Source organism: Oncorhynchus nerka, linkage group LG10, assembly GCF_034236695.1.
Source record: "Oncorhynchus nerka isolate Pitt River linkage group LG10, Oner_Uvic_2.0, whole genome shotgun sequence".
In the NCBI taxonomy this organism is placed as follows: domain Eukaryota; kingdom Metazoa; phylum Chordata; class Actinopteri; order Salmoniformes; family Salmonidae; genus Oncorhynchus; species Oncorhynchus nerka.
In genome coordinates, this window is record NC_088405.1 from 43,611,504 (window position 1) to 43,637,169 (window position 25,666).

At 44.8% G+C, this 25,666-nt stretch overlaps 1 protein-coding gene across 1 annotated transcript in view; it reads left to right on the forward strand.

The window, feature by feature from the left end:
* The window catches only part of LOC115135365 (inactive tyrosine-protein kinase 7-like), a 211,400-nt gene that overhangs the window by 108,515 nt on the left and 77,219 nt on the right, over positions 1 to 25,666 (forward strand). The window contains exon 2 of the mRNA XM_029669993.2: positions 921 to 1,217. Coding sequence (XP_029525853.1) covers positions 921 to 1,217 — 297 coding nt within the window. The remainder of the gene's footprint in view (positions 1 to 920; positions 1,218 to 25,666) is intronic.

Below are 25,666 nucleotides of genomic sequence, written 5' to 3' on the forward strand. Positions count from 1 at the left end.
CAACTAGGTGTATTTTAAGTTTACGTCAACTCTGCCAATGGACCTTTCACTTTGATAATACACTTTGCCACAGACCATGACGTGAAAACTCATAACAACACTCAGTGGGACATGATTTAGTGTAGGCCTACTGAGAGGCCTGGATTGCATCCCAAATGGCACCCTATTCCCTACATAGTGCACTTATTTTGACCAGAGCCCTGTAAATGCCACCCGCCCCATCCCTTATTTCACACTGTTAGTCCTATGGTCAAATTTAGTCTGTCACATTTTGATATAGGTCAACTGTGGACAAGCCTTGTATTTATTCCCATCCTTTTCACTGCTCCTCAAATCATGGAGACATTAGTAAATAGGGCTGAAAATATTTCTCTATGGTGCTGGGAGTTAAGTGCGTGTGTGTGTGCTCACGGTATGTCTGTGAGCTGATGGAACATGACCGTGAGGAAGGAGAGGATGTGTGTCAGAAGTCTCTCTTTCCTTCTCCCTCTGTTCTCATGAAACACAGCTCTTTCATGAGACAAGCCTGTACTGCAGAAGAAAAAAAACATATAGAAAGGGCTTGAATTATTTGTCCAATACATTCGGGAATGAGAATCTACTTTTCTTGGCTGTCATTATCCTTACAACATTTTAGCAATACATTTCAGTTTTCAATTCAGCTGTCCGTTTCCTGACAATGTTTATTCACTGGATTAAGACCTACTATTAAACAACATTTAAATGTCTTGAATGACTCGAATCAAACCTTTTAATGGCTTCATTGCTCAAGACCATATGTTGTTGTGGTACAATGGTGACTAATGGAAACGGCAATAAAATGTTACTATTGTGGTCAGTGGTAACCTAATTTCAACATTATCTCTCTCTCCCTCCCCACATTGTCCCTCCCCTCCCCATCTCTCCTCTATTTCCCTCAGTTCTTTGCATCCAGGCAGCACCTATCCAGTTCACCAAGGAGCCCAAATCCCAGGATGCATTGCATGGCCGCAGTGCCATGCTCCGCTGTGAGGTCAGCGACCCAGCAGACATCCAGTATGGCTGGCTAAACAACGGTCAGCCCCTGGATGACACCGAGAGGCGGTTCCGCGAGGTCAGCAACCTCAAGTTCACGGCGGTGGACCGGAGAGTGGACGCTGGCAACTTTGAGTGCGTGGCCACCAACACGGTCACAGGAGAGGAGGCCCACTCTACTAACGCTTCTTTCAACATCAAGTGTGAGTGTTAATACATGTCCCCTACACTTGGGGTTGTGTTCCTTGAGGTGCAACATTCGGAATAGATGTTAAATGTTGCAGATACAAAATGTATGAATATAGTTAACATGGTGCCCGGGTCATCATGACAGAAAATCATATCTGTTACAAAAAATGCATTTCTATCTAACCGTTTTGCAACGTTTGCACCCTTTTGAACAGACCCTTAACCATGCTCTGAACATGTGCAAGATTTTCCTCATGGACGTTAAATACAGCCCACAAGTTTCAGATATGCAACACTGGTGGATTGTTATGTCTCAAAGCAGTCTACCAAAATTAAAAAGCCACATAAAAGCCTCAATATAGAATGTCAGGTAAGGTTTGTACGAGATGAGAAAATGTTTCTATACCTTGTGGGTACCTTGTTCTTTGTTGCCTCCCTCCCATTCAAAAGGAAACTTGATATGTGTGCCACCAAGCATGTGTTTCTTGTTTCTTTTCTCCGTTGTGTAGTAACACTCACTTTTCCCACAACCCCTCAAAAGGCTTTTGTGTGTCGAAATTACTGAGGAGTGAAACTCACCTTACAGCCATATCATTACTTACGTTCTAGATTAACAGTGTCTTGTTTCGACACATTATTCATTCATGTTTTTCTCAACTGCCCCAAAAACCCAAACCCTTTGCCGTTTTAAGGCCTCTTACTACTCAGAGATCTCTTACTAAAACAAATCAAAGTTTATTGGTCGTGTACAAAGATTTGCAGATGTTATCACAGAGGTGCAGCGAAATGCTTGTGTTTCTAGCTCCAACAGTGCAGTAATAATACCTAGTAATACAAAACAATACGCACATAATCCAAAAAAGTAAAGAGAAAGAAATGAAGGAATATCAGAACGAGCAATATATATACACATACATACAGTGCATTCGGAAAGTATTCAGACCCCTTGGCTTTTTCCACATTTTGTTACATTTCAGCCTTATTCAAAAATGTATGAAATTAATTTCATCATCAATATATACACACAATACCCCATAATGACAAAGCAACAACAGGTTTTTAGAAATGTTTGCAAATGTATTACAAATAAAAAACAGATACAGTGGGGCAAAAAAGTATTTAGTTAGCCACCAATTGTGCAAGTTCTCCTACTTAAAAAAATTAGAGAGGCCTGTAATTTTCATCATAGGTACACTTCAACTATGACAGACAAAATGAGAGAAAAAAAATCCAGAAAATCACATTGTAGGATTTTTAATGAATTTATTTGCAAATTATGGTGGAAAATAAGTATTTGGTCAATAACAAAAGTTTATCTCAATACTTTGTTATATACCCTTTGTTGGCAATGACAGAGGTCAAACGTTTTCTGTAAGTTTTCAGAAGGTTTTTGGCCCATTCCTCCATGCAGATCTCCTCTAGAGCAGTGATGTTTTGGGGCTGTTGCTGGGCAACACGGACTTTCAACTCCCTCCAAAGATTTTCTATGGGGTTGAGATCTGGAGACTGGCTAGGCCACTCCAGGACCTTGAAATGCTTCTTACGAAGCCACTCCTTTGTTGCCCGGGTCGGTGTGTTTGGGATCATTGTCATGTTGAAAGACCCAGCCACGTTTCATCTTCAATGCCCTTGCTGATGGAAGGAGGTTTTCACTCAAAATCTCACGATACATGGCCCCATTCATTCTTTCCTTTACACAGATCAGTCATCCTGGTCCCTTTGCAGAAAAACAGCCCCAAAGCATGATGAACAGCATTCTTACATAGTTATTTCTCTTGTTCAGGTGGGATAGGGCAGTGTGCAGTGCGATTGCGTCGTCTGTGTATCTGTTGGGGCTGTATGCGAATTGTAATGGGTCTAGGTTGTCGGGTAAGGTGGAGGTGATGTAGGCCCTTAACTAGCCTCTCAAAGCACTTCATGATGACAGAAGAGAGATCTACAGGGCGATAGTCATTTAGTTCAGTTACCTTTGCTTTCTTGGGTACAGGAACAATGGTGGACATCTTGAAGCAAGTGGACACAACAGACTGGGATATGGAAAAATTAAATATGTCCTTAAACACCAGCCGGCTGGTCTGCACATGCTCTGAGGACGCGGCTTGGGATGTCGTCTGGGCCTGCAGCCTTGCGAGTGTTAACACACTTAAGTGACTTACTCATGTCGGGCGCAGAGAAAGAGAGCACACAGTCCTGTCACATAACCAGTCCTGTCACAATATGTTCCTGTCACATAACCAAACCACAGCAGCCCTCTTGTGTTTCAGTATGAAAACCAAGGGAACTCTGCCCAGCTGCACTTCTGATACAAGCAGCATCCTTATTTAGTCCTGGGGGTGAAGCCCTCCAGGAAGGGACTGGTGAAAAGGCTTTGTTTCTCAGGAACTCAGTTGATATATCGGAACGTATGTCCCTTTTCCCACATGATGGCCTTTAAAAACAACTGATGGCTTTTTAGAAAGCAGCTGGATAAGGCATTGCCCAGATGGTTCCACTGTTTCCCTTCAACGTGTTGGTTGGGTGGTTTTGACTGTGTGGTCAAGGCTAGGTTTGTCCTGTAGCTCCTGAGCACAGAAGAAGCAGATGAGCATTAGATTGCAGAGTAATGGAGCAACACAGAACACACGGGTATGCTCGTACGCACGCACGCACACACACACACACACACACACACACACACACACACACACACACACACACACACACTGTCACGGTTCATGAATCCACTGCCTCCTTTTCCTTTTCTCTCTCTCTCTCTCTCTCTCTCTCTCTCCCGTGTTTGTGTGGGCGTGGTTCCCAATCTCGGCCTGATTGTCTGCGCCAGCTGGAATCACTTATCTTCCCTTTATATGTTCTGTAACCAGTGTTTCTTGTTGTCAGATCGTTGTTACTTCCCTGAGGTTGTGTCGTGTGTCCGTGCTCATCTCTCGCCGCCCTTGTGTGGATTATCTGCTGTGCTCCTTCCTACCCATCCGGACACTCTCCCCTGGGTTTCTCAGCACGCTCTCATAGGAGGATGCGCCCTAGTCCCTGGGTCGGATTCCGTCTGAGTACAGTCTGTCTGTCCTGTTGCTGCTGTAACCTGTATTCATTAAACCATCGTTGCTTGCATCTTGCATCCGCCTCTGTATTGTTACAGAACGATCTGACCAGACCATGGATGCAGCGAGTTCAACGAGTCTGACCGAATTCATTTCCCGTAGTATCACGAGAATGGATCAACAAGAGGAGAACATCTCCAGCACAGGTCGGGAAGTACAAGCCATTGCGACGCAGGTATCCCAGCTGACCCAACAATTACAACATCTGAGGGGTCTCGCTGCGCCACCTACACCGGCAGTTCAACCCGCCCCGCCAGAGCCGGATTCCCAGCTAGAGCCACGGCTACCGACACCAGAGGGTTATTCAGGTGATCCTGACTATTGCAGAGCTTTTCTTACGAGATGTTCCATGCATTTCTCGTTGCAGCCACGGACCTTCAACCGTGAACAGTCTAAGGTAGCATTCGTACTCACACTGCTATCAGGCAAAGCGGCTCTTTGGGAACGGCGGTGTGGGCGAACCAGGACCCATGCTGCACCTCTTTCCAGACACTCTCCGAGGAGATGAGAAGGGTCTTCGATCGGGCCGTGGCGGGTAGGGAGGCGGCCAGACTACTCGCTGACCTTCGCCAAGGAGACCGTTCAGTATCGGAATACTCCATCCAATTCCGCACTCTGGCCGCAGAGTGTCAGTGGAACGAGGAGGCGCAGTGGGACATGTTCCTGCATGGGCTGGAGGACCGGATCCAGAAGGAGATTTATGTTCTGGACCTTCCCAGGAGTTTAAATGGACTAGTGGAACTAGCCTTGAGGGTCGACGCTCGTCTGAGTCGTGTTGGCCGCCGAGCATGCCCTAACAGACCGTATAACGACTCGGAGGGCTGGCATGCCAGCGGCGGGAACACGGCCAGTTCAGCCTCCGCTCACGAACCCATGCAGCTGGGAGAGCTCGCCTCTCCCGGGAAGAGAGGGAGAGGCGGAGATCCCAAGGACTCTGTCTCTACTGTGGTAGAGCGGGCCACTTTATCCACTCCTGCCCGGTAAAAGATTAGGCCCGGTAGTAAGCATGAGGCTACTATCGGGTGGTGTCACCACAGAGAAGACCTCATTATCTACTCTCCTCCCGGTAAGACTAAGATGGGCCAACCACACGCACGACACCCAAGCCTTACTGGACTCAGGAGCAGAGGGTAATTTCATGGACTTCAAGTTCGCTCACAAACTCCAGATTCCTATCACCTCACTCACGCACAAGATATCCGTCAACGCTCTCAATGGTCAAGAACTACCCAACATTTCTCACACCACTGAACCTATCACACTCATCACTTCTGGCAATCACACTGAGACACTATCATTTCTACTCATGGACTCACCCCTTGCACCATTAGTTCTCGGCCACCCTTGGCTCACCCAACACAACCCCAGAGTTGACTGGGGTCATAACTCTATATCCATGTGGAGTAACAAATGTCTTGAGTCCTGTTTAGTGTCTGCTTGTTCGTCTGTGTCTGATTCTGTGTTTCTAGAGGAGGCAGTGGATTTGTCTAACGTGCCCGTTGAATACCTCGACCTGAAGGAGGTGTTCAGTAAGTCCCGTGCTGCTTCTCTTCCTCCGCATCGTCCCTATGACTGTGCAATAGAATTATTGCCAGGTGAGTCTCCGCCTAAAGGCAAGTTATATTCTCTCTCTGTTCCTGAGAGGGAGGCTATGGAGAGATACATCTCTGGTTCTCTGGCATCTGGATTCATTCGTCCTTCCTCTTCTCCAGCGGGGCGGGGTTCTTCTTTGTGGAGAAGAAGGACGGATCTCTGCGTCCTTGCATTGATTACCGTGGGTTGAATAACATCACAGTGAAGAATACCTATCCCTTACCGTTGATGTCCTCAGCCTTTGAAAGGTTACAGGGAGCATCCGTGTTCACTAAGTTGGATTTACGTAATGCATATCATTTGGTTCGCATAAGGGGGGGGGGCGAATGGAAGACCGCGTTTAACACCCCCAGAGGGCACTTCGAATATTTGGTCATGCCTTTTGGGCTATCCAACTCCCCAGCGGTTTTCCAGGCACTCGTAAATGACGTGCTGAGAGATATGATTGATCAGTTCATATATGTTTACCTGGATGACATACTGATTTTTTCTTCTTCTCTCCAGGAACACGTTCAGCACGTCAGACGAGTGCTTCAGAGGTTGTTGGAGAATGGACTTTTTGTCAAGGCGGAGAAATGCATTTTCATGCACAATCCGTTCCATTCCTAGGTTACATCGTCTCGACTGAAGGTATTCGCATGGATCCTGACAAGGTTAAGGCTGTGGTGGATTGGCCAAGCCCAGATTCCCGTAAGGCCCTACAGAGGTTTCTGGGATTCGCCAATTTCTACCGGCGTTTCGTTCGCAACTTTAGCCAGATAGTCGCTCCTCTTACCGCCTTAACCTCCCCCAGAGTGACGTTCAGGTGGTCCGATACAGCCGAGGCTGCATTCGTCAAACTCAAGAGCCGCTTTGTTTCGGCTCCCATCCTCATAGCTCCCGATCCCTCGCGTCAGTTCGTGGTGGAGGTGGACGCTTCAGAGGTGGGGGTAGGTGCGGTACTTTCCCAACGTTCCTCTTCTGACGACAAGATGCACCCTTGCGCGTTCCTTTCCCATCGGTTATCACCTGCGGAACGCAACTACGACATTGGCAACAGAGAGTTGTTGGCAGTGAAGTTAGCACTGGAGGAGTGGCGCCATTGGTTAGAGGGTTCGGGGGTACCTTTTATAGTTTGGACCGATCACAAAGATTTGGAATATATCAGAACCGCCAAGCGACTCAACTCCAGGCAGGCGCGGTGGGCACTCTTTTTCGGACGTTTTGACTTCTCTCTCCCGTATCGCCCGGGTTCCAAGAATGTCAAACCCGATTCCCTTTCTCGCATTTTTGACCATTCCGAACGCCCATCCACTCCCGAGTGCATCCTACCCGGGACCCTAGTGGTCTCCACACTCACATGGGAGGTTGAATCGAGGGTCAAAACGGCCTTAGAAGGGGTAACGCCTCCGCCCGGTTGCCCGCCTAATCGGTTGTTTGTGCCGGAGGGGTGTCGGTCCGATGTTATTCGGTGGGGGCATTGCTCCAACGTAGCGTGTCATCCAGGAGTCAGTCGCACTAGCTTTTGGTTAAGCAACGCTTTTGGTGGCCACTGATGGCTCGTGACATTCACAGTTTTGTCTTGGCTTGCTCGGTTTGTGCCACTGGGAAGACTTCTAATCGACCCCCAGATGGGTTACTCCAACCGCTGTCGGTCCCTTCGAGACCCTGGTCCCACATCGCGCTAGATTTTGTTACCGCCCTCCCGCCCTCCCAGGGCAAGACGGTTGTTTTGACCGTGGTGGACCGGTTCTCAAAGGCGGCTCATTTTATTCCCTTGCCTAAATTACCATCTGCCAAGGAGACAGCGGTAACTGTCGTGGATCACGTCTTTCGCTTACATGGTCTGCCGATGGACGTAGTTTCTGACAGGGGGCCCCAATTTGTGTCCAAGTTTTGGCAAGAGTTTTGTAGGTTACTGGGAGCGAGTGTCAGCCTGTCTTCAGGGTTTCATCCCCAGAGCAACGGTCAAGCGGAGAGGGCCAACCAAGATTTGGAGAGAGTGTTGCGATGTTTGGTTTCTAAGAATCCCTCTTCCTGGAGTCAACAACTCTCTATGGTTGAGTACGCTCACAATTCGTTGCCAGTGGCAGCCACAGGTCTCTCTCCGTTTGAGTGTAGTTTAGGTTACCAGCCACCTATCTTTCCCAGTACGGAGTCCGAGGTGTCTGTTCCCTCCGCTCACGCTTTCATCCAGAGGTGCCGTCACGCATGGAGCAGAGCCCGTGAGACTCTTCTCCGGGTGGGGCGCGCACCAAGACTAAGGCCGATCGCCACCGGTCGAAGCCTCCGGTATACGTCGTTGGCCAAAGAGTGTGGCTTTCTACTAAGAACATTCCACTCCGATCCGTTTCGAACAAGCTTGCCCCCAAATTTATCGGCCCGTTCAAAGTCACCAGGATCATTAGTCCGGTGTCGGTCCGGCTCCAGCTTCCTCCGGCGTATAGGAGAATTCATCCTACCTTTCATGTGTCTAAAATAAAACCTGTGTTTCAGGCACGCATTAACCCACCGGTCCCGGTTCCCCCGCCGCCACGACTTGTTGATGGGGAACCCACCTTTTCTGTCAATCGTATTTTGGACTCTAGAAGGAGGGACGCGGATTCCAGTACCTGGTGGACTGGGAGGGTTACGGCCCGGAGGAGAGAAGTTGGGTACCTGCTAGGGACATTCTGGATCACTCCCTTATCGATGATTTCAATCGACAGGTAAATTCGCCTGGGAACGCCAAGAGGCGTTCCTAGGGGGGTATTGTCACGGTTCATGAATCCACTGCCTCCTTTTCCTTTTCTCTCTCTCTCTCTCTCTCTCTCCTGTGTTTGTGTGGGCGTGGTTCCCAATCTCGGCCTGATTGTCTGCGCCAGCTGGAATCACTTATCTTCCCTTTATATGTTCTGTAACCAGTGTTTCTTGTTGTCAGATCGTTGTTACTTCCCTGAGGTTGTGTCGTGTGTCCGTGCTCATCTCTCGCCGCCCTTGTGTGGATTATCTGCTGTGCTCCTTCCTACCCATCCGGACACTCTCCCCTGGGTTTCTCAGCACGCTCTCATAGGAGGATGCGCCCTAGTCCCTGGGTCGGATTCCGTCTGAGTACAGTCTGTCTGTCCTGTTGCTGCTGTAACCTGTATTCATTAAACCATCGTTGCTTGCATCTTGCATCCGCCTCTGTATTGTTACACACACACACACACACACACACATACACGTCAATGAGGCTGTGGCGTTTGCTGCCTTGGCTCTGCTCCTATTACTGAAGGACAGCCTGTTATCCCAAAGACACATTATGTTTGAGGCCCTCGTCTGACCTGAAGGAAAATGCTTTTATGTCCTTTAATTAAAAGTGATTTATCGCTGCAATAAAAGCGTAGACTGACTCACTGACAGAGATAAAAACAAGTTAAACATGAACTACCAGTTGTCATAACCCAGAATAACCTAGATGATCTTCCAGGTCACGATTGTCAATTCAAAGAACTCAAGAATGCTTTTATGTGTTAATCATTATTAAATATGGTGAACGTTTTTTCTTCTAATTAAAAATGGACTTTTATGGGTCTCCCGGGGTGGCGCAGTGGTCAAAAGCATTGCAACTCAGTACTAGAGGCATCACTACAGACATCCTGGTTCAAATCCAGGCTGTATCACAACTGGCCATGATTGGGAGTCCCATAGGGCAGGGCACAATTGGCTCAGCGTCGTCTGGGTTTTGCCGGTGTAGGCTGTCATTGTAAATACGAATTTTCTCTTAACTGACTTGCCTAGTTAAATAAAAGATTCAATATGTGTACCTGACCTGAAGTTCTATACTTGTGCAAGTGAGAGAGACAGGAGAATTCAGGAGTGAGAGAGACAGGAGAGTATTAAGTGTATTTATTAACTTTTGTGTGAGCTCATGCATGTACAGTATGTGCATACGCTCTGAGTGGTAGTTGTATATAGTCCACTTTTCCTTGACACAGGGGTGTGCGAGAACATGTTTATAGGTCACCCTATATCAAACAGGCTACTTGGTGGTTCAGGAGGCCAAAGGTTGTACGTGTACAGTGCTTTCAGAAAGTATTCAGACCCCTTGACTTTTTCCACATTTTGTTACATTACAGCCCTATTCTAAAATGGATGAAATCAATTAAAAATCCTCAGCAATCTACACACAACACCCCCTAATTACAAAGCAAAAACAGGTTTAGAGATTTTTTTTCTCCAAATGTATTAAAAATAAAAAAGCAGAAAAACCTTATTTACATAGGTATTCAGACCCTTTGTTATGAGACTCAATTGAGCTCTGGTGCATCCTGTTTCCATTGACCATCCTTGAGATGTTTCTACAACTTGATTGGAGTCCACCTGTGGTACATTCGATTGATTGGACATGATTTGGAAAGGCACACACCTGTCTGTATAAGGTCCCACAGTTGACAGGGTACGTCAGAGAAAAAAACAAGCCACGAGGTCGAAGGAATTGTCCGTAGAATTCCAAGACAGGATTGACTCGAGGCACAGATCTGGGGAAGGTTACCAAAAAATGTCTGCAAGCATTGAAGGTCCCCAAGAACACAGCGGCCTCCATCATTCTTATATTGAAGAAGTTTGGAACCACCACTACTCGTCCTAGAGCATTCTCAGCAATCGGGGGAGAAGGGCCTTGGTCAGGGAGGTGACCAATAACCTGATGGTCATTCTGACAGAGCTGGGAGAACCTTCCGAAAGGAAAACCATTTCTGCAGCACTCCACCAATCAGGCCTTTACGGTAGAGTGGCCAGATGGAAGCCACTCCTCAGTAAAAAGGCACATGGCAGCCCGCTTGGAGTTTGCCAAATGGCACCTAAAGACTATCAGACCATGAGAAACAAGATTCTTTGGTCTAATGAAACCAAGGTTGAACTCTGGCCTGAATGCTAAGCGTTTGGAGGAAACCTGGCACCATCCCTACAGTGAAGCATGGTGGTGGCAGCATCAGGGAATGATGAACAGAGCAAAGTACAGAAAGATCCTTGATGAAAACTTGCTCCAGAGCGCTCAGGACCTCAGACTGGGGCGAAAGTTCACCTTCCAACAGGACAACGACCCTAAGCACACAGCTAAGACAACGCAGGAGTGGCTTCGGGAGAAGTCTTTGAATGTCCTTGAGTGGCCCAGCCAGAGCCCGGACTTGAACCCTATCGGACATCTTTGGAAAGACCTGAAAATAGCTGTGCAGCAAAGCTCCCCATCCAAACTGACAGAGGTTGAGAGAATCTGCAGAGAAGAATGGGAGAAACTCACCAAATACAGGTGTACAAAGCTTGCAAAGCTTGTGCAAAGCATACCCAAGAAGACTCAAGGCTGTAATAGCTGCCAAAGGTGCTTCAACAAAGTAACTGAGTTTTATAAATGAGTAAAAATGTATAGAAACCTGTTTTTGCTTTGTCATTATGGGGTATAGTGTGTTGATTGATGAGGGGGAAAAAATGATTGAATCAAGTTTAGAATATGGCTGTAACGTAACAAAATATGGAAAAAGTCAAGGGGTCTGAATATTTTTCGAAGGCACTGTATGCACACGTCTCTGAGTGTGCGTGTCTATGGTGGTGTGCATGCATTTTTGCACTTGTCCTACACACTGTGGACAAGAAGGTGTTGATAGAGCATCCTATCAAACAGGCCTTTCTGAGGGCTAATCGCTTAGGCCCTTTGAGGTTGGCTGGTGGATGGATGAGGCTTCTGTCAGAACAAGGGTGAGGGTTGGCCAGGGGTCCAAATAGAGAGACTCATGGTGTTTGGGTCTGGTGGGTCTGGAGACCGATGCCCTTCCCAGCACAGCCCTGCTCTTCCCCTCACTGCTCGCTATAGCTACACAACATACTCTGATGCATGTCCTCTCTGACGCACTGCTGGGAGTCAGTTATTACAGATACCACAGATACCAGGGTGAAAACACTGATTCGATAACTATAGTAGTAATTTCAGTTTGATAAGAGAGGGGAAGAGAGGGAAAGCCACCAGACTAGAATGATCTAATATGCCTTCAGATTTGGCCCATTTTGCAGTATATCCAGACTTCCGTGGCCTATTGTAAATAATCTTAAGGCTAGGCGTCCCGCTAGCGGGACAACTTCTGGTGACACTGGAGGGCGCGCAATTCGAATAAATAATCATATAAATGATGGATATTAAACATGTAGGTACATACAAGTGTCTTATATCGGTTGAAGGCTTAAATACTTGTTCATCTAACTGCACTGTCCGATTTACAGTAGCCATTACAGCGTAAGAATGCCATGTGATTGTTTGAGGACGGCGCCCCGCGTCAAAATATTTCTCCACCGGCACAGGTTTCATAAATTCACAAATCACAATTTAAAATATTCACTTACTTTTTGAAATTCTTCCTCTGATTTGTCATCCAAAGGGTCCCAGCTATAACATTTAGTGTTGTTTTGTTAGATAAAATCCTACTTTATACCCCAAAAAGTCCATTTAGTTGGCGCCATCGATTTGAATAATCCACTCCATACCGCTAAACTTTGTTAAAACAAGTCTATTGACTCCTGAGATACCATAAAATGTTATCAAACTATAATATTTCATACGGAAAGAAGTATGTTTAATAGGAAAACGATATTAGCAGGTGCATATCGTCTTCATCGCGCGCGCATACACAAATTTCCAATAGTGTGTCCCAGTACTAAAACTCATTATTCTTACTCGTTTTGGAGGAAACAAGCCTGAAACCTTGAACATTGAGTTCTGACACCCAGTGGAAGCCATAGGAATTGCATTCTGGGAGGTAGATTTAATTATTTCCCTATACTTTCCACTGTAAGAGCATGGGCTCTCAAAAAAATCTAATTCTGGTGTGTCTCTGGATTGTCTACTACCATATCTAGTCTCCTATATTATTTTAACATTTCCCCAAATTTCAGATTGTTTACTTTCCAATGGTACCAATTATATGCATATCCTGGCTTCAGGGCCTGAACAACAGGCATTTTATTTTGGGCACGTCAGTCAGGCGGAAACTGAGAAAAAAAGACCCTAGCCTGAAGAAGATTAAAAAATATATATATATATATATATATCTTGGAGGAGTTCCCACATATGCTGAGCACCTGCTAGCTGCTTTTCCTTCACTCTCCTGTCCAACTCATCTCAAATGAGTTGAGGTCAGGTGATTTTGGAGGCCAGGTCATCCGATGCAGCACTCCATCACTCTCCTTCTTGATCAAATAGTTCTTACACAGCCTGGAGGTGTGTTTTGGGTCATTGTTCTGTTGAAAAACAAATGATAGTCTCTCCAAGCGCAAACTAGGTGGGATGGCGTATCACTGCAGAATGCTGTGGTAGCCATGCTGGTTAAGTGTGCCTTGAATTCTATGTAAATCACAGACAGTGTCACCAGCAAAACACCATCACACCTCCTCCTCCATGCTTCACGGTGCGAACCACACATGCGGAGATCATCCGTTCACCTACTCTGCATCTCACAAGGACATGGCAGTTGGAACCAAAAATCTCAAATTTGGACATATTTCCATGGTCTAATGTTCATTGCTCATCTAATGTTCATTGTTTCTTGGCCCAAGCAAGTCTCTTCTTATTATTGATGTCCTTTAGTAGTGGTTTCTTTGCAGCAATTCTATTGGCCTAAATTATTTATGGACTAACTAAATAATCACGCAATTACACAAACAGGATAGCTTACACATTGATTACTACACAATGCAATGAAAAGTCCCTAGTGGAATAACCCGATATGATGGCTTGTTAAAAAAATGAAAAGGGAGGGGCATGTAAGAAAGAGCCAGAGAAGAGACAAAGGACTTTACCTACAGTTGAATAATACGCTCATCGTAAATATGGATATTTAGCACCCCAACAACCACTCATTCGGATTTTGAAATGCTTGTAAATATTTACGATTGTATATCTTCATTGTCTCTGTTGAAATCGCTGGTCCATCTGGGGAGAGTAGTTCGACAGAAGTCTCTGGTTTGTCCCCAAAGGTCACAATGGCTTTTGTAGTTGAAGCTTTTTGGTTTCGAAGTGTCTGTGAGAACGGATCTTCCAGAGGAAGTGTTCGTTAGAATGGATCTTTAAAGTACCACCCAGTGGTTCTCAGTCGAGTTTACTAGACTAAAGTACTTAAACAGCTGCAGACTGAATGTTCACGTGTAGTCTTCTTCTTTGAGAGAGTTTCAGAGTTTCTAACCATTTCAACGTGCAACTACACTCCGTGTTTTCTGGTCTCATAGAGTCGGACCATTCGTGACGTCTGGTTCAACACCGTCCGTCTGCTTGGTCTGATATGTTAATTCTTCACAAGGGGTTTTATGCACTCTGGCAAAAGGGGCATTCCATGACGCCTACATAATGTCTGTGCTCACGTGGTTGTGGTCACTGACTGGGTAGAGCTTTTATATGAAAAATAATTATAATTTAGAAGGCTAACATCACATTTCATCTTCTCACAGATAGTTTCATATTTAATCATATAAGTTCCACAACATTTAGATGTAAATCTGATAAATGGGAAATACGTATACACATTCAGAAATACAGCTATGTTGTTAAACCGTCCTAAATGAGATCCCAAAACACCATCTGATCTGACATAATTGTTCTTTCAGTGCCCACGGACCGTTCCAACTGTTTGGATTACAGAAATATTGTTTCAATATCCATCAATCTTGGATGTCACAGTCCTACAAAATCTCTCTGTTGTAACAAAGATATTTTTAACTTCCATTTGCAGAGCGGGAAAGAGAGAGTTCCTGCAGGTATTTACAACCATCATAAAACGGCCAACTTCACCCCTCTCCCCTTCTGCAGGAGAGAGAGGGCGCTGCAGAGTGGACCCACTGTAACCTGATCCTTCAGATATTCACAGGAGAGTCATGACACTATTTTTCAAATTTGTTTTAATTTCACCTTTATTTAACCAGGTAGGCTAGTTGAGAACAAGTTCTCGTTTGCAACTGCGACCTGGCCAAGATAAAGCATAGCAATTTGACACATACAACAACACAGAGTTACACATGGAATAAACAAAACATACAGTCAATAATACAGTAGAAAAAATAAAACAAAAAGTATATATACAGTAAGATAAGGGAGTTAAGGAAATAAATAGGCCATGGTGGCGAAGTAATTACAATATAGAAATTAAACACTGGAATGGCAGATATGCAGAAGAAGAAGATGAATGTGCAAGTAGAGATACTGGGGTACAAAGGAGAAAGATAAATAAATAAATAAATACAGTATGGGAATGAGGTAGATAGATGGGCTATGTACAGGTGCAGTGAACTGTGAGCTGCTCTGACAGCTGGTGCTTAAAGCTAGTGAGGGAGATATGAGTCTCCAGCTTCAGTGATTTCTGAAGTTCGTTCCAGTCATTGGCAGCAGAGAACTGGAATGAGAGGCGGCCAAAGGAGGATTTGGCTTTGGGGGTAACCAGTGAGATATACCTGCTGGAGCGTGTGCTACGAGTGGGTGCTGCTATGGTGACCAGTGAGCTGAGATAAGGCAGGGCTTTACCTAGCAGAGACTTGTAGATAACCTGTAGCCAGTGGGTTTGGCGAAGAGTATGAAGCGAGGGCCAACCAACGAGAGCGTACAGGTCGCAGTGGTGGGTAGTGTATGGGGCTTTGGTGACAAAACGGATGGCACTGTGATAGACTGCATCCAATTTGTTGAGTAGAGTGTTTGAGGCTATTTTATAGATGACATCGCCGAAGTCGAGGATCGGTAGGATGGTTTTACGATGGCATGTTTGGCAGCATGAGTGAAGGATGATTTGTTGCGATATAGGAAGCCGATTCTAGATTTCATTTTGGATTGGAGATGCTTAATGTGAGTCTGTAAGGAGAGTTTACAGTCTAACCAGACACCTAGGTATTTGTAGTTGTCCACTTATTCTAAGTCAGAGCCGTCCAGAGTAGTGATGCTGGACAGGCGGGCAGGTGCGGGCAGTGATCGATTGAATAGCATGCATTTAGTTTTACTTGCATTTAAGAGTAGTTGGAGGCCACGGAAGGAGAGTTGTATGGCATTGAAGCTCGTCTGGAGGTTAGTTAACACAGTGTCTAAAGAGGGGCCAGAAGTATACAGAATGGTGTCGTCTGCGTAGAGGTGGATCAGAGAATCACCAAGAGCAACATCATTGATGAATACAGAGAAAACGAGAGCCCGAGAATTTAACCCTGTGGCACCCCTATAGAGACTGCCAGAGGTCCGAACAACAGGCTTGACACACTGAACTCTTATCTGAGAAGTAGTTAGTGAACCAGGCGAGGCAATCATTTGAGAAACTAAGGCTGTCGAGTCTGCTAATAAGAATGTGGTGATTTACAGAGTTGAAAGACTTGGCCAGGTCGATGGATACGGCTGCATGACCTTCATGTCTTTAAAGTAACGATGGACTGTCGTTTCTCTTTGTTTATTTGAGATGTTCTTGCCATAATATGGATTTGGTCTTTTACCAAATAGGGATATCTTCTGTATACCACCCCTACCTTGTCACAACACAACTGATTGGCTCAAATGCATTAAGAAGGTAAGAAATTCCACAAATTAACAAGGCACACCTGTTAATTGAAATGCATTTCTGGTGACTACCTCATGAAGCTAGTTGAGAAAATGCCAAGAGTTTGCGAAGCTGTCATCAAGGCAAAGGGTGGCTACTTTGAACAATCTCAGATATAAAATATATTTTGATTTAACACTTTTTTGGTCACTACATGATTCCGTATGTGTTATTTCATAGTTTTGATATCTTCACTATTAGTCTACAATGTAGAAATAGTACAAATAAAGAAAAACCTGTGTCCAAACTTTTGACTGGTACTGTAAGTCTACCATCCATATGTGCATTGTATATGAGTATATTTAGACCTAGAAACCCACTACCCACATTTGTCCAGCGATACAGTTGAGTGCAGCTGGGGTCTGGGAGAGTAGATCTGCGTTCCAAACGGCACCCTATTCCCTATATTATGGCCCTGGTCAAAATGGCCCTGGTCAAAAATAGGGCATTGTATAGCGAATAGGGTGCCATTTGGGACAACGCCTAGCACTAATCTATTTCAGACTCAATGGAGGCTCCTCTAATCCCTTCAATTCAGAGCAGTAATTTAGAGTACAATTAAGCCCTGTGTTTTCTAATGAAGGCTTAGCCTAGTCCCCTCTGCTAGCTCTTTGTTTCAAGGTTTCACGTTTTAATGTCACGTGCACAAGTACAGTGAATGTCACGTTCTGACCTTAGTTCTTTTGTTATGTCTTTGTTTTAATATGGTCAGGGCGTGAGTTGGGTGGGTAGTCTATGTTCCTTTTTCTATGTGGTGTTTTTGTGTTTGGCCTGGTATGGTTCTCAATCAAAGGCAGGTGTCGTTAGTTGTCTCTGATTGAGAATCATACTTAGGTAACCTTTTCCCACCTGTGTGGTGTGGGTGATTATTTTCCGTTTCAGTGTTTGCACCATTCGGGACTGTTTTGGTTTTCATTTGGTTTCTCTTGTTCTTTTTGTATTCTGTATTCATTCTCATTAAATTACATTATGGATACATACCACGCTGCATTTTGGTCCTCCGTGTCACGAATCCCGCCGAAGATGGTGCCCCTTCCTGTTAGGGCGGTGCTCGGCGGTCGTCGTCGCTGGCCTACTAGCTGACATCGATTCCCTTTCCTTTTGTTTCTGTTAGTTTGGTCTAATTGGTTACACCTGTTTTGAGTTTAGTTTTGTTTGTAGGCTATCTAAGGGCACTAGGCCCGCTGGCTATTGTGCGGGCTTGTTCTCTGTTTTATGGTTTTGGTTTATTTTGTGGTCTTTATTTTTCCGGACAGTTTTAGTCCTGTTTGTTTGGACGGGTTGTTTCATGCGCCCTTGTGTTTTGCATGTCAATTTTTTCGCTGTCATTGGAATAAAGATCCACGTACGGAACTAACCTGCTCTCTGCGCTTGACTCCTCCACCCACAATTCATAGAAGCCGTAACACTTTGATCCTTCCTACTACTCCTCCTCAGAAGAGGAAGAAGAAAGCCGTTACAGAATCGCCCACCAACCAAGGACCAAGCAGCGTGGTATCGGGCAGCAGCGATCTCCGGACTCCTGAACATGGGAGGAGATTCTGGACGGCAAGGGACCCTGGGCACATGCTGGGGAATATCGCCGCCCCAGGGAAGAGCTGGAGGCAGCCAAAGCAGAGCGGCGGCATTTTTTTGAGGAGTTGGCACAGCAGCGCAACAGAGCCGAGAAGCAGGCGGGGGCACACGGGTAGTGGCTAAGTCAGGTAGGATACCTGAGCCAACTCCCCGTGCTTACCGTGGAGAGAGGTGGACCGGGCAGGCACCGTGTTATGCCGTGAGGCGCACGGTGTCCCCGGTGCGCAGGCATAGCCTGGTGCGTTAAATAGAAGCGCCTCGTATCGGACGGGCTAGAGTGGGCATCGAGCCAGGTGCCAGGTGCCATCTGGTCTCCAGTGTGTCTCCTTGGGCCTGGGTACATGGCACCAGCCCTGCGCACAGTATCCCCGGTTCGCCAGCACAGCTCAGTGCGGTCTGTTCCACCTCGCCGCACTGGCCTGGCGACGGGGAGTATCTAGCCAGGTAGGGTTGTGCAGGCTCGGTGCTGGAGACCTCCAGTGCGCCTTCACGGTCCTGTCTATCCGGTGCCTCCTCCACGCACCAGGCCTCCGGTGGCAGCCCCTCGCACCAGGCTGTCTCTCCGTCTCCTCCCTACAGGTGCTCCCGCCTGTCCAGCTCCCAGCAGATTCATGCAGAGTACTAACGACATGATTTGGCACTATGTTCATTGTTGTTTAACTAGCTAATGTTAGTTGGCTGGCCCGCTAGCTAAAGTTACGTGATGTGTATGATCGTTGTTTACCTAGCTAGGTTTGTTGTTTACCTAGCTAGCTAGCTACATGTCTTAACAAAAGACTCCACTACACAAGTAACCATTTCAGGTGTGTTCGTAAATTCAGTCTGAGTATGCCAGAGCGCAGAATAACTGATGAATTTATGAACGCACAACACCCGTTGAATATGGCCAGTGTCAGTAAACGTCGACAAAAAAGCATAATGAAATTGGTGCCAGCAGAGCTGGTTAGGCTGTTTTCATGTTATCCAGAGGTAAACAGAGGTAAACATGTGCGCTCTGAACGCTCCGAGAGCAAAACGAGATGGGTGGGGCTAAAGCTTACGAGGGTGTGAACGATGCTGAATGGTTGTAGACAAAGAGGAGCTCTTCACTAGGTACCAAAACATTTAAAGGCCATTTTCTCAAAAGTGAGTTTACAAGTTTATCCACTTTCTAAGCAGAATTACTTTCCCATTGTTCCTCAAAAATGCAGTGTCTGATATACCATTTTGTAGTTCTCTACTTTTATCCAATTTAAAAAACACCATTTAAAATTTGGCTACATAAGACGATTTGAGCCGTTCGGTCAAATATTTTCATTGTGCCGGGATACTGGAGCGATAGAGGTGGATATTTATAGGGTTAAGGTGACTAGGCATCAGGATATATGATAAACAGATTAGCAGCAGCGTAAATTATGATTGTATGTGAGTGTGTGTGTTTAGAGTCAGTATAAATGTGTGTGCATGTTATGTGTGTGTTAGAGTGCATAGAGACAGAGCAAAAATTCAAATACAAGGGTCAACTCAGCTCAACTCTGTGTAGCCATTCTGTTAGCTATTTAGCAGTCTATGGCTGGGGATAGAAGCTTTCAGGAGCCTGTTGGTGCCAGACTTGATGCAACGGTACCGCCTGCTGTGCGGAAGCAGAGAGAACAGTCTATGGCTTAGGTGGCTGGAGTCTTTAGCAAATTTCCTGTCCTTCCTTTCACACCGCCTGATATAGAGGTCCTGGATGGCAGGGTGCTTGGCCTCAGTGATGTACTGGGCTGTCCATACCACCTTCTGTAGCGCAATGTGATCGAGGGCGGTGCTTCTAATTACTCTAATATGGAAGATCTCTAGCAATCCAATTCACAGGCAGGATGAATGAATCACAAAACGGAGAAACAGACAGTCCATCACCCATAGTCACTTCCTGTTGAACATAGAACGAGGGAGAGTTCGGTTTTGTTGTTTTGAAAGTGTATTGGAAAGTTTCTTCAGTATTTAGCTAACTTTTTAGTTTGTATCTCACGACGCAGATGGCCTCAATTGCTGGGACTGCTAGTCTCTCTCCAGTGATCTTTCCAACCAAGGCCAGATCTGAAGAGATATTTGGCGTAGCAGCTAGCCTAGCTGCTAGCTAGCTGCCTATCAAGCTGTTTGGCCATAATGACCATTGTTATGTTTGGAGGACAAAGGGGGAGGCTTGCAAGCCGAAGAACACCATCCAAACCGTGAAGCACGGGGCTGTGGCAGCATCATGTTGTGGGGGTGCTTTGCTGCAGGAGGGACCGGTGCACTTCACAAATTGGATGGCATCATGATGGAGGAGAATTATGTGGATATATTGAAGTAACATCTCAGTCAGGAAGTTAAAGCTTGGTCGCAAATGGGTCTTCCAAATGGATAATGACCCCAAGCATACTTCCAAAGTTGTGGCAAAATGGCTTAAGGACATCAAAGCTAAGGTATTGGAGTGGCCATCACAAAACCTGACCTCAATCCTATAGAAAATTTGTGGGCAGAACTGAAAAAGTGTGTGCGAACAAGGAGGCCTACAAACCTGACTCAGTTATACAGATTTTTTTTCGGAGGTCTTGGCTGATTTCCCCATGATGTCAAGCAAAGACGCACTGAGTTTGAAGGTAGGCCTTGAAATACATCCACAGGTACACCTCCAATTGACTCAAATTATGTCAATTAGCCTATCAGAAACTTCTAAAGCCATGACATCATTTTCTGAAATTTTCCAAGCTGTTTAAAGGCACCGTCAAATTAGTGTATGTAAATTTCTGACCCACTGGAATTGTGATACTGTGAATTATAAGTGAAATAATCTGTCTGTAAACAATTGTTGGAAAAATGACATGTGTGATGCGAAAAGTATATGTCCTAACCGACTTGCCAAAACAATATTTTGTGAAAAAGAAAATGGTGGAGTGATTGAAGTTTTAATGACTCCATTCTAGGTGTATGTAAACTTCCGACTTCAAATGTAGTATTCCTCTTATCTAGGTGGGTGAGGGCAGATTTCATCGTCTATGGATCTGTTTGTGCGGTATCCAAATATGAGTGTGCCTAGCCTGTCTAGGACACAGGTTCCGCTAACGGAACCTCCCCCCCAACATTCCGCTGAAAAGGCAGTGCGGGAAATTCAAAAATATTTTAACTTTCACACATTAACAAGTCCAATACCTCAAATGAAAGATACACATCTTGTTAATCTACCCATCGTGTCCGATTTTTAAAATATTTTACAACATACTGTATATTTATGTTAGTTCACCACCAAATCCAAAAAAACACAGCCTTTTTTCCCAGCCAAAGATAGAGTAACAAAAGCAGAATTGGAGATAAAATGAATCACTAACCTTTGATAATCTTCATCAGATGACACTCATATGACAACATGTTGCACAATACATTTATGTTTTGTTCGATAATATGCATATTTATATCCACAAATCTCGATTTACATTGGCGCCATGTTCAGAAATGCCTCCAAAATATCCGGAGTAATTACAGAGAGCCACGTCATATAACAGAAATACTCATCATAAACTTTGACGAAAGATACATGCTTTACATATAATTAAAGATACACTGGTTCTTAATGCAACCGCTGTGTCTGTTTTTTTTAAACGTTACGAAAAAAGCATACCATGCAATAATCTGAGACGGCGCTCAGAAGTAAATATATTTCTCCGCCATGTTGGAGTGAACAGAAATATACGAAATTACATCATAAATATTGCCTTACCTTTGATGATCTTTCATCAGAATGCAGTGCAAGGAATCCTAGTTCCGCAATATATCGTTGTTTTGTTCCATAATGTCCAATTACTAGTGTCCAATTAGCTACTTTTGCTAGCACGTTTAGTTCACATGTCCAAAAGCTGGCGCTGGTCCAGGCGAACTCGGAAGAAAACTTCAAAAAGTTATATTCCAGGTTGAATAAACTGGTCAAACTAAGTAGAGAATCAATCTTCAGGATGTTATTATCATATATATCCAATAACGTTCCAACCGGCGCATTCTTTTTGTGTACAGAGTAATGGATTGCAAGGCGATATCATGACTACTGCTCGTAACCAGGAACTGGCATTCTGCCAGACCAGTGACTCAAATAGCTGCCATCCAGTCCCACATCACACTAGAGGCTTCATTCATGACATCTAGTGGAAGGCGCGGGAAGTACGAAAAGATCCATATCTTATTTGGATGTGAATAGGCGAGGAGTTGAAAATTAACCAGCCCCAGAATTTCCACTTCTTGTTTGGAAGTTTGCCTGCCCTATGAGTTCTGTTATACTCACAGACATAATTCAAACAGTTTTAGAAACTTCAGAGTGTTTTCAATCCAATAGTAATAATAATATGCATATATTAGCATCTGGGACAGAGTAGGAGGCAGTTCACTATGGGCACGCAATACATCCAAAGTGAAAATGCTGCCCCCTATCCCTAAAAGGCTAGGGTGTCTGGAATGATGGAGTTGATGTGTACCATGATGTGTAGCCTTTCAAAGCACTTCATGATTACAGATGTGCGTGCTACAGGGCGTAAATAATTGTTACGTGAAGCCTGAGAGTTATTGGGAACAGGAAATATTGTATTCATCTCAAGACATGTGGGGATTACAGACTGGGACAAAGAAAGGATGAAATTTACAGTGACAATGCCAGGTGATCTGTGCATGCCCTGAGAACGCGCCCTGGAACAGGCCTTTGTATCCAAGCCGGCCAACACTTGATCTCACTGGTAAAGAGTGGAGGCGACAGGAAGCCTATTGTCAGCTTGTTTGTTAGTCCTAGGGTTTGTAGGGTTGAACTTGATTGATTACTGTACCGAGATGTGGGATGTGGAACTAGTGGGAAAGATGGGTAATCTGAAAATTAGGATTTTTAAACACCTTCGGTGTATGTGCATGCATCTGCCCACATCCAAATGTACACACACACACACACACACACACACACACACACACACACACACACACACACACACACACTCCTCACCGTCACATTCGGACTATCTCCCTAATAGAATTCCATGTTTTATTTTCCCCACAATGCACCACAGCATCTCAGAGGTACCTGGGAGAGCAGCATCTGTGGTGTTTGATAGCAGAATTACGGAGTCTCCCAGGACCCCCTACACCTCAAGCTCTTTTATTTCCTGTGGTTGGCTGTCAAAATAAGTCCCCCATGTGTATAGGTGTAATGATCCAGACAGTGCCTGCCTGTATGTGATATGGCCCAGGGGCCTCATTTATAACCGTAGCGTAAATTTCACACTAAATATTTGCTTGTGCCACCGTAGCGTAAATTTCACACTAAATATTTGCTTGTGCCATTTCTGAAAAGACTGCACACGTACAAAAATATTGAGATTTATAAACTTGGTGCACTCCATACATACGCATGTTTCCCGTTAAAAATCACACCCGTCCTGAAACTGTGCGCGCGTGAACAAACATTAAAACTACCCTTATTTGCTGTACACTTAGGAAGTATTCGAATTAGGCCGAGGCAATAGCGAACTTGATCAAATGTCTTTGGAGCTGATGGCAGAATGTTCATATTTTGCAGTGATATTTGCTGTAGGTCTAGGTTGTCTTACATACACAAAGTGTTTAAAGAAAACAATGTTTTGCATGGACCTTTTCTCGAATCTTTGCTGCACTGCCCGCAAATTCTGAAACATTTTCTACTTACGGTGGTTGCCATAAGTAGGTTAGAGTCAGTTTGGTCAGGGCCAGTTTGCGCTGTTCTGTGAAGGGAGAAGTAACACAGCGTTGTACGAGATCTTCAGTTTCTTAGCAATTTCTCGCATTGCAAAAGGGTTTTCTAATGATCAATTAGCCTTTTAAAATACTACATATGGATTAGCTAACAACGTGCCATTGGAACACAGGAGTGATGGTTGCTGATCATAGGCCTCTGTACGCCTATGTAGATATTCCATAAAAAATCTGCCATTTCCAGCTGCAGTAGTCATTAACAATGTCTACACTGTATTTCTGATCAATTTGATGTTATTTTAAAGGACAAAAAATATGCTTTTCTTTCAAAAACAAGGACATTTCTAAGTGTCCCCAAACCTTTGAACCGTAGTGTATTTTGGAACATTGCGGCGTGGACTTGCTTCCATTCAGCCACGAAGCAGCCCCTAACCATGATGCTCCCTTCACCATGCTGTACAGTTGGGATGAGGTTTTGATGTTGGTGTGCTGTGCTGTGCCTTTTTTTCTGCCCACATAGTGTTGTGTGTTGATTCCAAACAACTCAACTGTAGTTTCATCTGTCCAGAATATTTTGCCAGTAGCGCTATGGAACATCCAGGTGCACTTTTGCAAACATGAGACGTGCACCAATGTTTTTTTTGGACAGCAGTGGCTTCTTCCTTCATTCTTGTTTAGTGTTTTACGTATTGTAGACTCGTCAAGAGAGATGTTAGCATGTTCCAGAGATTTCTGGAAGTCTTTAGCTGAAACTCAAGGATTCTTCTTAACCTCATTGAGCATAATGCGCTGTGCTCTTGCAGTCGTCTTTGCAGGACGGCCACTCCTAGGGTGAGTAGCAACAGTGCTTAACTTTCTCCATTTATAGACAAATTGTCTTACCGTGGACTGAGGAACATTTTTTTATTTTTTATTTATTTAACTAGGCAAGTCAGTTAAGAATAAATTCTTATTTACAATGACGGCCTACCCCGGCCAAACCCGGACGACGCTGGGGAAACTGCGTGCCGCCCTATGGGACTCCCAAACACGGCTGGATGAGATACAGCCTGGATTCGAACCAGGGACTGTAGTGATGCCTCTTGCACTGAGATGCAGTGCCTTAGACCACTGCGCCCCTCAGTAGCCCAAACATCAAGGCTTTTAGAGATACTTTTGTTACCCTTTCCAGCTTTATGCAAGTCAACAATTCTTTGTCTTAGGTCTTATGAGATCTCTTTTGTTCGAAGCATGGTTCACATCAGGCAATGCTTCTTGTGACTAGCAAACTCATTTTGTGAGTGTTTTTTATAGGGCAATGCAGCTCTTACCAACATCTCCAATCTCATCTCATTGATTGGACTTCAGGTTAGCTGACTCCTGACTCCAATTAGCTTTTGGAGAACTCATTAGCCTAGGGGTTCACATACTTTTTCCAACCTACACTGTACTGTAAATGTTTAAATGATGGACAATATAGACAAGAAAAATACAATCATTTGTCTAATTATTTTAAGCACACTATATTTGTCTATCGTGACTTAGATGAAGATCAGATCCAATTTGTTGACCAATTTATACAGAAATCCAGGTAATTCCAAAGGGTTCACATACTTTTCATTGCCACTGCACTGTAAGTGCAATATTGTCTACTCAAGGAATTTGAAGTGAAAGTATTCAGACGTAATAAGAATACAGAAGTAGCATACAACCAACCGTCTGTTCCACGTAAACTGTGCTTTGGATCAGATTACATAGAGCAAAATATTTCAACTAGCTTATCTGTTTACTACTTTGAAGTGGATCCAATTAAACGAGAGATGGGACGCATGGTTTCCTTGTTGCTGGCCTATTGGCTACCTCTTGAGTATGAAACCATCACAGAAAAGGTGAGGAATTGAACTTTTGCGTGGAAACTGGGGCACGCATGTATTGGTGGTATATGTTTTACTTAAGCACAGTTTATAAATG